Source organism: Lonchura striata, chromosome 5, assembly GCF_050655825.1.
Source record: "Lonchura striata isolate lonStrDom1 chromosome 5, ASM5065582v1, whole genome shotgun sequence".
In the NCBI taxonomy this organism is placed as follows: domain Eukaryota; kingdom Metazoa; phylum Chordata; class Aves; order Passeriformes; family Estrildidae; genus Lonchura; species Lonchura striata.
The window spans coordinates 17,149,852-17,167,030 of NC_140707.1; the positions used below are offsets into that span (position 1 = coordinate 17,149,852).

Consider the following 17,179-nt stretch of genomic DNA (forward strand, 5'->3'; position numbering starts at 1 on the left):
CCGTTCTCAGATTACCAGAGTTTCAGTCCTCACTAAGAAATGGAAGGGTTACCTTCCAGTGTGGGGGAGGGTTACTCTGACAGTGGTAAAAGAAATAGAGCTCATAACGCCTGGTGGCAATCAAAATCAAATCTAGACTTTTTGGTCAAAAAAAAAAAAATACTGCTGGTGTTTGTTAGCACTTCTAAATCAGAGTACAGATGAATAGAAAAGGGTTTTGTTCCTTGAATGTCTTTAATAGTAGAAGTGCTCTGGCCAGGTTGGAATAAAAGCAGTGTTCTGAGGCAGTACCACAGTAAATGCATGTGCAACTTTCTACTGGTCTGACAATTGCACTGCTAAAACTGGGAGGGTTTAGTGGGGATAAGAAAGAGAATTAAAAGCAGAAATCATATTTGCAGAATTGCTAAAATATGAAGGCTTCTTGTTCTTACAAATCTCCTATTGAGGATTGCTGGTGTTTACAGACCTTGTGGTGAATGCTGGCTTAAGTGCTGCCTTCTGAAGGATATAAACAGTTTAACTGAAGCCTTCCAAATGGGACTGCTCAGAGGTTATTTGGGTTTGGCTTTTATGTCTTTCTTCACAAATTATGCTCATTTGGGTGTAAACAATAGTTTTGTATAGTTGAAAAACATAGTGTTCCTACAGCATGTATAAACAGGAAATAATTACCATAAAATAAATATATATTTGAAGAGATTTCTGCAAATTTTTTGTCAAACATGCAGAGATGCTGGACACTGTTTTGCTGTTTCCAGTCCATTGTGTAGATTGGGCTGGGTTTCAAGTAATTGAAAAATATGTATATCCTGAAGATTTTAAATGTCATGTTTTCTTAGTGTGTACTAAAGTAAAGAGAAATTGCTCAGACTCTACAGAAAATATATAAAATAAAGGAGCAAGAAGGAAAAGAGGAATAGAGTTGGGGGTTGCATGCAGATTTGCATGTTCATTACTCTGTAAAAATTAATTTCAGACTGTAGTGGTTTTGACCTGAAGTCATATTTGGGCAAGAAGCTTTGTATTCTTGTGAAATTCATAAAACCCCACTTTTTTCCCTAAAACCACTTACTAAGTTCAGTGGCTTAAAAAAAAAAACACAAACAAAAAACAAAAAAAAAAGTTGTATTTGTTCAATGTTCTCTTCCGCTTTTTCTTTCCTGTCACAGTGCATCTCCCAGGGACTCATCTCAAAGCAAAATCATCCAATTCACTCTTGGTCAGAAAAGGTCTTCTAGGTTAGCATTTCTTCATCTTCTGCAAAGCATGAATAATCCTTTTGCAATATTTCTGGGTGCATGTTTAGAGTTCCTGTCAAAAACAGTTTGTAACGAGGCCTTTGCAAATGGCTGAAATGGGAAAGTTTTAGATGGGTTTAATTTTTTTTCACAATTTTTTTTTTTTTTTTTTTTAATGAGGTGTGGAATGCATTTTGGCCCTCAAGGAAATTATATGATTTTTTTGTTCTTAGGAGCTTTTGCTTTTGAGAACAAAACATGGTTCTGGGAGTTCTTGCCTCACTGTATTAATTATATTTTGACCTGCATTATTGAAATCATAGAATGTTTTGGGTTGGAATTGACCTTGAAGATCTTCCAGTTCCATCCCACATCTGAGCTGCATCAGGCTCAGCTGGTGAGGAGAGTGTCACCTGCATGCTGTGAGGTGACACCAGTGTGGCACTTGCTGCTCAGGGTCCCTGCTGTCCCCAGAGCTCTGACCCCAGCACCTGTCACCTCCCTGCAGGTGAAGCAGAGGCACTTCAGTCCCTTCTCCCTGCACCCCAGCATGGCTTGCATGCCAGCTCATCTGTCCATCTCACCTCAGTGATCCTAAGGGTTGCTGTGGTTATTAATCTGTGTAATAATCTTGCTGTTTTACTATTATATTTAAATGTTTGACTGCAATGTAGTTGTACACTGGGAAATTATACCATACAATTTTTGCTGAGCTTGTGAGCTATAACTTATGGTCTTTATTCAGTTTGTATAGATTGTTTTTTCTGCTGTATAATTTAGATTTATTTCCCACATCTTATTTCTTGTATGCCAACAGTGAATCTCTGCAGAATAATCACTGTTAAAAGTTCCACATTTCCTTTTCATGTTCTTCCTTTATCTTAATTATGGCTTGACAGCTCATATTTGCTTAACAGAGGTGCTGAAGAGTAGTAAAAGAGTGTGTTCTCCAAGCTCAGTACCTTCTCTCTAAACAGCAAGAACCCAGAAGTGTCTCCCTGAACCTGATTTTTTCCTTAGATTTCACAGACACCACTGTGAAGTATCTTGACCTAATACCAAAAGCAGGGGCTTAAAACCAGTTAGTTAAACTACAGTGGAGGACAAAAAAAGTATAAGAGTAAGGCTGTCTTCAAAAGTGCTTTTGGCATGTAGGTTTTTTATTCTCAGTGTGTTTTTATTGGCAGTGACAATACTGACTCAGATGGAAAACTTGTCACTTCTTAAGTGGTCACATGGTTTGAGGAGCTTTGTTTATTTTAAAATGTGACAGCTTTGCAAAACCTGTGTGGATATGTGTGGGGAGCCTTTTCTTATCCATCACTACAGGAAGATTGTCCCTTCCCTGCTGCTGCAAAACTTCCCTCCCATACTGGGGCCCCTGTAGCCATCCTGGGGTGGGTGCCCCATACTCAGTATTTCAAAACCAGGTGGCAGCGTTGGTACCTTTGCTGAGGTACCTTGTAGAAAACCTAGCTGATTTCCTGTCAAACAAACAAAAAAAACTTTTCATGAACTTCCTTGTCTTGGCAACTTTTTCAAAAAGTTCTATTTGTCACTGGTTGTCCTTAGCTTCTTCCCCTGTGGTCTCCTCTGCAGTGGATGAAGCTCCTCTGGGGTTTTGTCTTGGACCCTTTGCTGCACTGATGAGTATGGACAACTTTTTAGCACCCCCCAGTACTGGAAAAAGCTGAATAATTTGAGAGACTGGTCTAAAAGTCAACCTCAGAACCATGATGTGCTGTGCTGTGGTGGTTTGAGCTTGTAAATTAATTTTTGGGTTTGTATTTGAATGGTGCCCTCATGTCTTAGACTCTTTTGAGCTTTGAAAGCATGTGCATGCAGCTGCTGACATTTTGGCTTTTTCTCCATGTTTCTTTCCCTATTTTCTATTTCTTCACTGGTCCTGGTTAAATCAGTTTATTTAGGAAGCCCTGCCAGGTTCCTTCCTGGCTTCTCTTCCTTCTCTCAGAGGCACAATGGTGATTTGGTCAGTTGCATCCCCACTCTCTGACAACTGGGAGTTCTTCCTTTTACTTTATTATTGACACAAGTTATTTGAATAGATTTTTGTGTTTTACATGAAGAAGCTTTAAAAAGATTCTGTGTGTGAATGTTGGCTTTGAAGCGTTCTGAGATGTGATGCCAGTGGCTTTCCTGATTCTGTGGCTTTTTAGAGAAGTCTTCAACCTTCCTTTTTGCCTGAAAAGCATAAAAGTTTGTTTACTTACTCCAGAATAACTACATTTTTTTCCCAGTTAAACAGCTAAATCTGGTAAGTACAGGTTATGGTAAGCAAATGTTGGAAGAGGCAGATGCCCAGTTTAAACCAGAGGCTAACACCAGCTCACTGCTAATGTGGTTACTCTAGGAGACGGTACTGAAGCTTTGTGTGATTTGTATAGGCTCAAATAATTAAATCAGGTTAAAGTCTTCTGGGCTTGGCTGCTGTCAGGGCAGAGATGTGATGTGCTTCTCTAGAAGGGAAAATGCCACCAAGTTCCAGCTCATGGTTATTTCTGAAATAAGGGTAACCTTTATGTGGCCAGCAATCCGGTCTAAGAACAGAAATGCCTCACTTAGTCCTAAACTTTTGCCACTGGTATTGCTCCCCTGAATTTACCTGCAACTATTTCTGATTCACCAGACTTATGGCAGGTGACTGCTAATTTTGTCTCAGGGCTTTTTTTCTGGTATAAAACAATTCAGACTGCTGTGACATTCACATTCTCTAGACAGAGAGACATAATTCTGTCTCTCAGAATTTCTTAGAGAAACACAGAGAGAAGAAAACAATCTTTATCGATCTTTATCTCTGTTCCTTTGTTTCCCCCATGTAGAATGTATAGAGATTGTTTATCTAAAGTAATTGCTTAATTAGATTCCAGTAAAAGTTATTTGAGCAATGACCAATCAGATCCAGCTGTGTCTTGGACTCTTAGCAGAGAGTCATGAGTTTGTTAGTTAGATAGGTAAATAAGAAGTATGTAAAATAGTATAGTATCTCTTTAAATAGTATATTAATGTAATATAGTATAGTTTTATCAAAGCTATCCTTCAGCCTTCTTATCTAGAGCCAAACATAATTTCTACCCTGGTTCCAGGGTCCTGCACATTTTCCTATAGACTGCAGCTTGTTTGACATACACTTTTCATCTAAGATGTTTTAGTTTAGGGTAAATTTGATGAAAACTTTTTGGGAGGAACTTCTAGAAAACAAACTCCTACGGTCCTTCTCTACTTACTTGGTTCGGGAAAAAATTTTCTTTGAGAGAAGTGGAAAATAACTTAGTTATTCAATGAATAAAGCACTCTCTAGCACTAAAAAAAAAAATAATAATACTAGATGACAACAAAACTCTTTCACTATTTTGAAGAGATGAACAAATTTAGAAAGTCTTTTTTGGGGGTGGTCACCCGGGTCTGGATGCTGGGGATTGCTCTCCAGTACTGGGGATGGCTGCTGCAGATCACAAAATGCAGGCTTCCCATGTTCCTTGGTGTTTCCCAGATCCCAGTCTGGAGCAGGTTGGATGGTATTCAGGAAGAGGAAAGGAAAAGAAACAGTTTAGGGAAAGAATTGGACTGCTTAGCTAAATTAACTAGGAAGCAAAGGCAAAAGCAGAAGCAAGCAAAGCAAGCAAGCCAAGCAAGCAAGTAAGTAAGCAAGTAAGTAAAAGTAAGCCAGCCAGCACCAGCCTTTTCTAGACAGCAGACCATGGGGGAGGTGAACTGGCTGATAACAAGGCAAAACAAACCTTCACTTTCAGAGTCAGTTCTGAAAGCACAGAACATAATATCAAACATAAATAGAACACACGATTGGAGATACAAACACCATTATGTCACCCTAGGATTTGTTCTTACGGAAGTAGAAAGACCCTTATGAGCCTATCCTTGTGCTGTTGATCCTTATATTTTCAGCTTATGCATGGTGTCCCATAGCTTCTTGCCCAGAGTGCTTTTTTACCTATGTTTAAACATGCTGTAAATTCTTCCACCAGACTTCCAGGTCCCACCATGAGGGTGTCCGCTGCAGGCAGCGAGGCCAAAGCTCGTGGGTCCATCAGTGCCAACAACCGACGCAGCCAGAGCTTTAACAACTATGACAAATCCAAGCCTGGCCTTCTCCCTCCAACCCCAACAGGCAGCACTGACAAAGGTAAGCAAGTCATCTTTTGGATTTTTCTTCATAGCGGCTTCATTCGGAGGAAATCGGATTTTCTGTTAATCTCCAGAAGTTGTAAGACTGCCTGGAAGTTGTGTGTTGTAAACATGACATCTATAATCCAAAAGCCAGCTGTCTCTTCTTGAAATAAGTATAGTCCTCCTTTAATATATCTGAAGTTGTGACTTGCTGGCCTGAAGGGACATCCAAAAAATAACTTTAAAAAGTCCTGGCACTGATGTACCATGTTTTTTCATTTTGCTTCAAGCACAGATAAGGGGGAATGAATTAATCATAAAACAAGACATTTTGATGAGTAGTTTGACAAGAATGAAAAATGACCACTAAAGATTTCTGCTAAGTATTTATATGATAAATAGTACCATTTGCTTTCATTTCCATCACTATCACGGACTATCCTGTAAGAGACAAAATTACACAATTCCAATCTGTTTTCAGGAATCATCTTATGTTGTGTGTGAAGGCAGGAACGTGTTATGCTTTATAAAATGTGTATGTTTTATAAATGTTGCAGTGAACTGATGCCTGTGGCAGCGCATCAGGAACACTCAGAGCCATGCTGTGTGTGAAGCAGAGCTTTCCTGAATGACATTTCCTGACTTTGTGTCCATTCACTGATGCAGGGGTCTGACAGCCCTCATTAGCCTCAGTTTGTGGCTGGGAGCAGGGCTGAGGGGCTGTGGCTGCTGAGAAGCCAGCACATCTCTCCAGCCTGGCATGGGCACATTGCTGGCACGGGCTGGCAGCAATTCCCACATTCCCAAAGTCCTTGTGCTGCCTAAGAGGGGCCAGCACTGGGCCTCAGCACAGGCTCCTTGCACCGACCTGACAGTGGCAGCCTTCAGGCTCACGTCTCCTCGCTGGCCCTGCAGAGCTTCTGATAACTGTAATGAGCATTTTCCTCCAGGGAAAAGCACTGGTCTGGGTCAGCTTCTCTCTAGTTCTTATGCTTGGTCCTTTCCAGGAAATTCTGCTCTTCCTTCTCTGCAAATTGTTGTCCTAGGACTGCCTTGTCAGTAGGTTTTGGAATGTTACCCCAGAAAAGTTATGGTGGCAGCGGAGGACCCTCAGCATTCTCCAGGGACATTCTGAAACACCCTGATCATATTTTGTATAAAAGAAAAATAAAATTCAGCTCTGTCTAATATAATTATATTACAGATTAATGTATTAGCATAATAAGCTAATAATTTAGCATTATTCTACCTTGGTAAATCCATGTGTAATCTTTAAAAGGCACAGTAATGATTTAACTGTAACATCAGCATGTAGGAGTTGTCTCTAAATCTGAATTAGGTTTGGCTTTCAGTTCAAAGAACGAGCTAAAAGGTTTTAGTCTGAGCAGCAGAAACCTTGTTTTCCTTGGTAATATCTCCCCAGTCTCTTTCTTTGTCCTTCTTGTGAACAGTCTTCTGCTCATGTTCCATAAGCGCTGGACTGGGGAGAGGTGGAGTGGGATTGGTTTTGTCCTGCAGCATGGGTTGGTTGGGAAATGATCCTTACCCCATATGGGATGTGTGATGTTATGCTGCATGGAGGAGAGGACTTCCATCTATTTTAGCTGTTTTCTCAGTTAACCAAGATGACTAAATAAGGAAAGTACTGGTTTTAGTCTTCTAAAAAGAACAAAGAAAGAAAGAAGTCCTTATGCATACAGAGAAATAACAATAATTTGTCAACTAACTTAAATATCAACTGCTTTTAGACAGTTCTGGCAACCCTCATTCCTCACTGTAATTCATCTCCTGAGAAAGATGAACTGGTTGCTGAAGAAGCACATGAGATGAACTGCTTCCTACAAATATTACAAATGACTAAAGGAAACAAGGCTGGCTCTTAGGTTGACAAGCTACATAAGTTGCATTAAGTACTCAGAATTTTGCTCTGGTCAAAAATTCCAGTCATAAATTATGGTCTGGAAAAAAAAAAAAGAGACTTATGTAAAGTTGAACTTGAATTTTTCTTAAAAGTATAATCATGACACAAAGTTGGTCTGCATCCATGAGAAACAAAAGCAATTGGTCTGACAAATTTTTGGCTTATTGTGAAGTTAATTGTAACATTGCCAGGCAAAGTTTATTGTCAAAGTGCTAAGACAGTTCAGGTTTTCTGACCCATATCCTGTATTTTGCTTAAGAAAATGAGACTTACATGACTGTGCTGTGTGCCAGGCTTGGTAAATTTTCACCTCTCTACCCAGTAGGGAGATGTTGTGGTTTTGAGGCAGGAAATGGAGAAATAAAAATCAGCCTCTTTTGGCATGATTGGTCACTTTGTGATAGAAGGTGGCCTTCAGTGTTCGAATGTTTGAACCATTTCTTACAAAAAGTAGGTTGTAATTTTTATCTTTTAATAATCTGTGGCCTTTCCCTCCAAATGCAAATTGTGTTGATAGTCAGTGGTCTGTGCTTGTGGTGATGAAAGTGCATTAATTGAAACAGAATGCATCAGAAAGGAAAGGGACAGCAAATGGAGCATGGAAGAACAGCCAAGTACTGGAAAATAAATAACCTGGATTTTTCAAAAGAGTCTATAAATCAGTTATTGATGAGATGACTGATTTTTTAGAAAACTTGAGGAAAGGATTTGTGTAATATCAAAAATGATTGCACCACTGGAGAAAATTAAGAGGTTCTTGGATGGATGCACATGTTTGATGTGAGGTGCACACATGCTCTTAGCAAAGGAATGTGTAAAGAGATGCAAATCTTCTCTTCCCCACATCTCACCGTGTGTCCTCAGCATTTTTTTTCTCAGTCCCCACTTGCTGTCTGACACCACTTTCAATATATAGAGAAGAGGTAAGTGTCCTCTAGTAAGGACCACTCAGACACGTAGTTCAGGCCTATGGGCACCTTCTTTGAGGTTAGGGCCTGATAGCTTTAACTTGCTTTTTGGAGTTCAAACCTCAGTTCATATGCAAAATTCCTCTTTTATAGGGAATTTACCTGAACTCACAAGGATTTCAGGACCCCCATTCCTCATGTTATAAAATGATAACATGGCTGTAGTGCATGGGGAATATATGTATATGTATATACCTATAGATATATATGTATATACATATATATGTAGTATATATGTATACCACATATATATGTATATATGTACATACATATATGTAGTATATATGTATTATACTACATGTATATGTATACTACATATACATGTAGTATAGTACATGTATACTACATGTACTACATGTAGTAGTAGTATACACGTAGTACATATACATTTAGCCATGTATATGGCCTAAATATGTAGGTTTTTTATTTATTGTCACAGTAATTAGCCAATTATAATTGCAGTTACATTCCAGACAGGGTATTTTTAAGCCTGGTTGCAGGCTTTTTTAAAAGAAAAATGCCATTGAAGTCTTAATTGCATTTTTGTTTTGTGGGGAATTGAGCACTTAGGCTTGTGGGTTTTGAGTTTTTTTTTAATGTCATCCTAATCCCTTCATACAACTGGAGCCAGTTCTCTTCTGAATTGTCAGAATAACTTAGCCCATGCTTATGTGGGAATAGCTTTGTTTTGCTTCCCTGTCCTTTAATTTCATTTGCATATGCAATTTAAAATACATTAATCTGCTTTTTATCCATGGCAATGATAAAACTGTGTCCTAGGTAGTATCAAGAAGGAAACAAATATATTGGAACCTGCAACTTCAGTAAAGACTTTGCCACAGCAATTTTTCTCTGGAGTTCATGGCAGTGTTTTGCTTGCACACAGTGCAGAGTCTCTTGAGACATGCTCTGCAAGCAGTTCTGCAAAATGTTTTTTACTTGCTCTGAACACCCTCATATACCCGCTGTCTTCACTGTTCTTCAGGCACCCCGTTTGCACTTTGCAGTCTCAAAAGTCTGATGGTGTTGGCTGGGAATATTCTTCTTATTCCTTGTGCCAAATCTATAAAATCAATGAAGTTATGAAGCTGTAAGAGACATCAACTTAATAAGCCACCTCCACCATGTTGATGATGTGATACAGTACTGTGACAGGCTTATGTGGGTTTTTTTTTAATGTTTTCTTCTACTTTGTTCCTAATATTTTATGTAAAATAATCCTACAGAGGGCAGTAGATATCTCTGGGAAAAAATACACTTTTCCTGTGCATTGAATGTTAAGTAAAATATCAGTAGGAAAAAAAAAAAGGTGTTACCAGACTTTGCCCATTTCTGCTTGAGATCAAAGGAAATGTTTATTACTCAGAAAAAGGTAGGTTGATGTCAAGTTTCTCTTAGATAGTATGAGGAAAAAGGAAAAAACCCAAGAATACATGCCTACAGATTCAGACAGTGAGGTGAAATAAATAACTGTTTTAATAGCAGTGTCCATAGGGGCAGGAGATAAGAAGAGTGTGTCTTCCTCTCCCGCATATTTTATTTTATTTATATTTTGGGTTTGGTTTATATTTTGGTTTTGGGTTTTTTTTTTTTTTTTTTTTTTTTTTTGTGTTTTGGGTAAACCTTTTTAATGTGGAACACTGTGTATTTAATAACTCTTTTAATATGTAAAGGGTAGTCACTATGTGTGTGATGACAGTTCAAGGAGCACACATTCCTTTAGGGGAAATCACAAAGTCTGGAAATAGAAATAAAATTCTTCCCTGTGAGAAGAATGAAACGTTGGAGAAGTTTGTCCAGAGAAGGAGTCGGGTTTCACTTGCTTGGAAGTATTTAGGACTTGCCTTGCCAGGGCCCTGGATAACCTCATCTCAGGTTACCCAGGCTATCCCCATCTCCTGCAAGCAGGTGAAGTTTGGAAGGAATATCTCCAGAGGTTCTTGTCACCTAGGCTGTCATCACATTTTGATGCCTATAAATATTATTACTTTTAAATTTTTTCTTAATGTAAACTACTGAAATAGGAAGAGTTACTAAGGCAATTGAAGGGCAGTTAAGGAATTTCTTTCCTCTTGACTTTTTAACTTGGTGTCATCAAAATAGGACTGACTGCCATCCGTGAAATGTTAGCAAGGAAATGTCACCCCCACTCCAGTGAGCAAAGTGGTGTATGGTTACACATGCCACATGTGTGCTAAAAATGTGTGTAGGCAGGTTATATTTATCAGGTTCAAGGGGGCAGGGCACCAAGTTCAAAGGCACAGTTCAAGGGGCCATGGCAGATCTTTAGCAGGAAAGGCTCTTCAGAGTTAAATCAGTGTCTTCATGTCAACTGAATTAGGAAATACGAATTTATTTCTCTAAATGCTCTCTTGTGAAAGAGTGGAAAATCCCAAATCTGGAAATGAAGCATTGGGATTTCTACTCCTGATGATAAAAAAATGTTTATTATTCAATCCTGTATTGATATAAAAATGCATGACAAGATGTAGGATATGGGAAGCTGTGACAATACCATCCCACGATTTGGTTCTGTGTGATACTGAGCATTGTTAGGTAATTGCTAACCTTGTATTACTTAAAGTAATTTAAAATGGCAGATTTGGATTATGTCAAACACTCAGATTCAATTTAAAAAGGCTACTTTAGCAACTGAGGGGAAAAACTCTCATCTTCATGTGGAGCAAGGCAAGAAATGTGCATAAGGAGATCAAAGCTCAGAGTTCTTGTGGGCAATTTCTTGAAGGCTAAGATACTCAGTAGTATTTAAATGGGCTTTGAAACAGAGGGATGCTGATAAACTAGAAAAAGCTTTGCATAAATAGAGCTTTGGAAAATCTCTTCTGCTGTTTGGTACTTAAAGGGTTAATTTATGCTCTTTGTCTAAAAGAAAGGTTAAAAAAAGGTTTAAAAAAAAGGTTCCCTTTTTACCTACAAGACACCTGCAGTGACATTCGTAGTAATAACAATTCTTTCTTATCTCAACAGATAGTGAGTGGGTATCCATTTCTCAGGAATTTGATATTAGCCCAATTAAGACCACAAATTGGATAGGAATTTTAAGAATGAGTGTGTTTAGCCATTGGAAGAGATTAAATCAGACATACTGAGTCAAAATTTAATATTTACCCAGAGCTGGTGTTCAGACAGAGATTCCAGTTTTGGCTGAAAAGTTACTGAGCCCTTTTGTCTTTACAATCAACATAGATGATCTGCAAAGTTTACCTGAATGAAAAATCTTTCATTCAAGCACATTAAAATGGAGGACAAGTCTTCTTGTATAACTTTATGTAAAATGAGATGAAGTATTAGATGTTCTGAATGATTGGTTTTGGCTCCTGTACCGAGTAAAGGATAATCAAGTGGCATTGCACAAACTTCCTTGCTGGAAACGTTCTGTTTAATCTCCTGCAGTTTTTCCACTCCAAATAAATTAATAATTATAAAGAGAGACAAAACCCTGGCTTTTGCCTTTGTGCCCAGTTATAGTATAAGAACTACAAAACCCAGTAAAAGTGATGGAAAAAGGGCTCTGAGACTTAAAAAGCACGATAGAGTTTGTCTTAGGGCATTTAAATGTTTTTTCTGCCCATTTCTAGAAGCATTCAGCCTGAATGGGAAAGAGAAGGCTTTTTATGGCTTCAGGTGCAGGGATGGTTATCAGGATGGCTGCAGCAGGGAGCTGGGATGTTGGATGCAGTTCCCGTGGCACGGAGCCAGCTGACCTAGTGCTGGCAGCAGGTCACTGGGATGGCTGAACAGCCTCTTTTTACAACAGGCTGTGTGACAGGGGCAGCTTGTGACAGGAGGTGGGGGAATGACTTGGAACCCACAGAGGGAAAGTTTAGATTAGATATTAGGAAGAATTTTTTTACTGGAGGGTGGTGAGGCACTGGCATGGGTTTTCCTGTGGCTGCCCTATCCCTGGAAGTGCCAGTCTAAAGGGGGCCTGCAGTAAAATGGGATAGGGGAAGGTATCCCTGCCCATGGCAGGAGGTGGGACTGGGTGATCTTTCAGGTCCCCTCCAACCCAGCCACTACCCTGTGATTCTCTTATTACATAAATGTTGTTACAATAAGTCTAATATTTTGAATTACCTCTTTTACTAATCAAAGACTGGCTCGTGCTGAAGTGTTCAGGTGCTTGGTGTCTTGTAGAAGGGAGAGTCCATACAAAACCCCAAAGTTAATTTTCCAAAGTTTGTGCTCCCTGCTGAGTGAGTCACTGCAGGATGCAGTGGCACACAGACAGGTTATAAATGTGAAATGTTAAGCCTGGTGTCTCAACCTATGTCCTCTGTAGGCTGAGGATTTCCAGCAGAGGACTCTCTTGCACTAAAGTTGTTCCTGAAAAGGCATTGACCCTTTTGGTAGCACCTACCAGCTCATCACTGGACCTGATTTCAGCTGTGCCAGGGGATTGGTGCTGGGCCCAGCTCTGCCAGGCTGCTGGGAAGGCTGGGGGGCAGGTGGAGTGAGGAAAGTTTTGGAAACAATTCACTCAACAATTCACTTGAGACTAGCAAAACTAGGTAGAGTTCCTGAAAGATCCCTTTGCTTATGAATGAATAGTATATGGATGTCAGAAAGATGGGAAGTGATTTTGCAGAATGAAACAGTTGGCTTGTGCCAACAGATAGCAGTAAGTTGAATTTTATTTATTTATTTATTTATTTAAAATTTGGAATAGCTATGTCTTTCTTCATGACTGGAAATTATGTTCTTATAGGCTTAGAAAAAATTCCCTTTGACTTTTTGAATCAGTTGCTTTCACTCTTGTTCTATATCCATCTTGGGGGTAGCATTATTTTTAGGTTTATCTTTCTTTAGAAATGGATTCAATAATTTCTTAAGAAATGAATCTAATGTTGAATGAATCTTAAATTTGCTTCTGAAATGATGACTTGGTAACACTGCAAAATTCACTAAGATTGCAAGGATTGCAAAAGGAGAAAAGATTTTATATTTTAAAGAGGCATAAGTCCATAAAATATAAAACCAGTTTGCCCACACTTTCAGATTTTCACTGGGAAATAAATGTGATTGTCTCAATAGTGTGAAAATACGATAATTACTTAAATTTCAGTGATCCCACCCTGTAAAAATGTTCCTGTAATTCATTTAGGTCAGACATGAAGCAAACATAATTTTCTGCTGAGTGCTTAGGGTGCTGCCTTTGTGCTCCTCTGTGCTGACATTCAAGAGATGCTTTGGTTTTATTGGCCAAGGGTTTTCCCTATAAGTCTGACAGATGTAAAATAAATTTACAGAATTTATCTCATTAAATCCATTACCAGAGTAATGGGTGATTTCTGTTGTTCTGCTGTGTGCATTACCAAAAGCAGATGCTGGAGTAACCCTATCCAGTTTTATAAATACAATATACATTGAAGGTATTTACCAAATGCCCAGGGTGATTTATTTTGCCTCGAATATAGTACAGTAATCATGAATTGGATGGTGAAAGAAGAAAACCAAAAACACAGGAAGGAAAGAAGGACTGTGAGGAAATCTGAATGATGTGCTGAGGAACCTGGTACTTTCTTTTGTTCAGTCATAACTTAGAAGTACAGATGTGGCTCCTGGCTTTAACTCTGTTTAAAGAACTGTGCTTGAAATTTTCACAAGTTTGCAGCTTACACTATATATTTGTAGAATTGCATCTGTAAAGAACATGGGGAGTCTGGGCTCCAGCTCTGAAGGAAAATCAACTGTATCTATGTAGAAAAAAATTCTTTGTTGTTTTATGTATTTCTAAAGCTTATACCAACTATGTTCCAAGTCCTGAGGTCTGGTAAATCTCCAGCTATGATTAAGCCATCAGCCAGGCTTTGTCTAGGTAGAAGAGGACATATTTTAAAATGCCAGATTCAGCCAGCTGACAGGTGCTCACAAGTCTGTTCTGAAATGTCTCATGACAGGGACATGACCATCTCCTGAACTGTATGCCTTCCAGTATCCATTTGGTCTTAAAAGTAGCTATTAAAAGCATACATATAAAACTATTCTGTGTGGCTAAAAATAAGGCATATTTTTGCTCTTCCTTGATCTCTGTCCTGTTTATATGAGTCTTCATGTATTTGAAGGCTAATAATGTCTCCTTCAGCCTTTTCTCTTCTAGACTAAGCAATCTTTACTACTCCACCCTTTTTCTTATAGGTTCCTTGTGATAAATCTCTTTAATGTGATAAATCTCTTTTATGTCTTGATGTTCTCTACTGGCCCCTTTCCAGTCTGTTAGTCTCTTTTAGGTGGGTGCTGGAGCTGGACACAGAACACTCCACCTGATGCCTATTTTACTGCTGAACAGCATAGAGTAGTTAAGTTCTTTGTCTTCTATCCTATGAGTCTCCAAACCTCTGATTCCATATGTGATACCCCTAAAGCATTTCTGAGTGACATTTGTATTCCCTTAGTGACACATTATGAAGTGCACAGCTGCATTCTGCTGGGACTCCTTTTGCTGCAGTGAAGTTGCACAGCTGATGGTTTGACCTTTGAAATTTAGGCATTCAGTTCCTTCTTTCTCAGCATGCGCCTCTTCAGTTCAACCTCAGTGAATGAAATCTTACTGACTCAAGTTTATTTCTCCAATTTACCAAATGTATTAATGCTGAGAAATTCCCCAGACATAAGGCTCCTGCGGTGTCAGAAGGTGACCCTTATAAAAGTCATTAGTGTCAAACAAAATACTCATCTTTGGCCAGCTGAGATATATGTGTATCCTGGGGTATTGTTGGAACCCTTTCACTTTTCTAATCAAACATGCTTTTGAAAGATTGGCTCATCTTAGTAAATCCTTGGTGACATATTTATGTTGGGTGTGTGCCCATCAAACAGCTTAAAGACAGGAAACAGCAAGCAGCATGGCATGTTTATAGGACAAGATATGAGTATGCAGTGAATCATATTTGTGCTTAATTTTACAACTGTTCAGCTGGCTGAATCTGGCATTTTAAAATATGTCCTCTTCTACCTACACAAAGCCTGGCTGATGGCTTAATCATGGCTGAAGTGGAGCTTTACCAGACCTCAGGACTTTGAACATAGTTGGTATAAGCTTTAGAAATACATAAAATGAGGCAAAAATATATTTAAACAAAGTTTCAGGGAAAAAAATACCCTAAATATATTAGCCAGTGATGTGTTCTTAACAGTAGAGCTCATGATGATAAAAATCCTGAGCTTTGAAGTAAAATTTAACCTTGAGAAGCAGCTTCTTGCCCAGTGTACATCTGCATAGCTGCATTGGAGGTGGTGGAACCACATTAATTTATACCAGCTGAAGAGCTGGTCCAGCATTTCATGGCCTTTTCAGTGCTACATGTTTCCTTTTAAAATAAATATTTACAATTTCTCATAAATTTATTGCTGGGTGCAGTGTGCTAGAAAAACAGCCATGGAAACAAAGGTTCACTATTAAACCATGGGAAAGCAAGGAGTAGTGGTGCTACATCCTAGACTCCCCCAAATGCCAGCATGTTTCTACCACATCTGTTGGAACCCCTTCTCCTTGGGTAGGAGCACTTTCAGCCTCCCTAGGCCCTTCCATTTATGGCTGCTCTGCTGAGCCTTTTGCCTGTTCCTCTTCCAGAACCAAATATTCCTGAAGAATCTGTCACTGGCAGCAGAGGACTGAAAGGAAGAAGACCCCACCATAAATTGTACTATGTGTCTGTCATTTGGTTTTGATACAAATGGGCAATATTTCCTGGCTGCAATTCTCAGACAGCTGATTTTCATAGTGCCTATTTCATATTGTAATGCAGGCAAACCCAGTGGGAAGAAATGCTGATGTCTGACTCAATTCAGAAGGCTGAATGATTTCTTTATTATAACTATATATAACTATAGCTATAATACATTAATATACTATATAAAAGGAGGATACTAAAACTACATACTACTTTCTCTGACTAACACAACTCGTGACCCTCTCTGAGAGCCCAGCCCCAGGTGGGTTGGATTGGCCATCAGGCTCAAACAATCCTCACCAGAATCCAATCAAGCACTCACTGCAGGTAAACAACTCTCCAAACACATTCCACATGGTTGAAAAACAAGGAGCAGGAATAGAAATTGTTTTCTCTTTCTGTCTCTTTGTGCACCTCTATGAAAATCCTGAGAGGGAGAGAAATGTGCTTGCCACAGTTTCATACAACCTGCAGGAGAGATGTCAGAGGCAAGGCTGCTAACTATACATGTTGTCCACTCCAGCTAAGTGTAAAGTCTAATGAAAGACTCTATAACTGCTTCCTGCCTGGAATTCATTAATGCTTTTGAATAAGTCTGTTATGAGAAGTCTTGGGGGATTAAATTGTACAAATAGGCAGGAGGAAATGGAGAAGAATGAACAATAATGGTATTTGTCTAGTATAAAATGGAGAGTGCAACTTGTTTTGAATGGCACAGTAAACTTGGTTTCATTATTTTTATGATCATCTGACTGATATATGGTCAACAGAAGTCCCTCCAACCTTTCTTAGGCATTCATGTCAACAGCATTTTGTATTTTACAGTAGCTAAACAAAAACAACTAGGAATTCAAATGTCTTAGTTGGTTATGGTGAGACAATGAGAAAAGAGGCTGCCTGTGCTCCAGTTTTATTTTCCCTCACCTCAGCAAAAATGCTGAGTCTTGGCTAAGTGAGCTAGCCAACAGCAGAACCCTTGTTCCATGTGCTGGAGCTCTTTGTGGATGGAGGCAGCTTGACAGGAAGGTGGAAGTTGAGTTTCTGACGGATCCCCAGGCTTTGGTGAGGCTTTCAGAGCTGGAACATGTTTCTGTGAATGCATGGAACTGCTGCTGGAGTAACACAGTGTACAGCGCTGGGACTGAAGAAGTAGATATAATGGAAGGGAAGAAAAATGTCATGGAGTAAAGGTAATTTTTGTGTTGTGTT

General features: G+C 39.1%; 1 protein-coding gene across 14 annotated transcripts in view; it reads left to right on the forward strand.

The window, feature by feature from the left end:
- NAV2 (neuron navigator 2) overlaps positions 1-17,179 on the forward strand; it is a 381,846-nt gene that overhangs the window by 252,220 nt on the left and 112,447 nt on the right. For 8 of the 14 annotated variants that reach the window (XM_085579845.1, XM_085579846.1, XM_085579848.1 and 5 more), the window contains 2 exons: positions 1,173-1,241; positions 5,246-5,403. In XM_085579845.1, the coding sequence (XP_085435971.1) occupies positions 1,173-1,241; positions 5,246-5,403 (227 nt within the window). Of the gene's footprint in view, positions 1-1,172; positions 1,242-5,245; positions 5,404-16,136; positions 17,161-17,179 lie in introns of those variants that run through there. The other 6 variants (XM_085579847.1, XM_085579853.1, XM_085579855.1 and 3 more) reach the window with 2 other exon arrangements.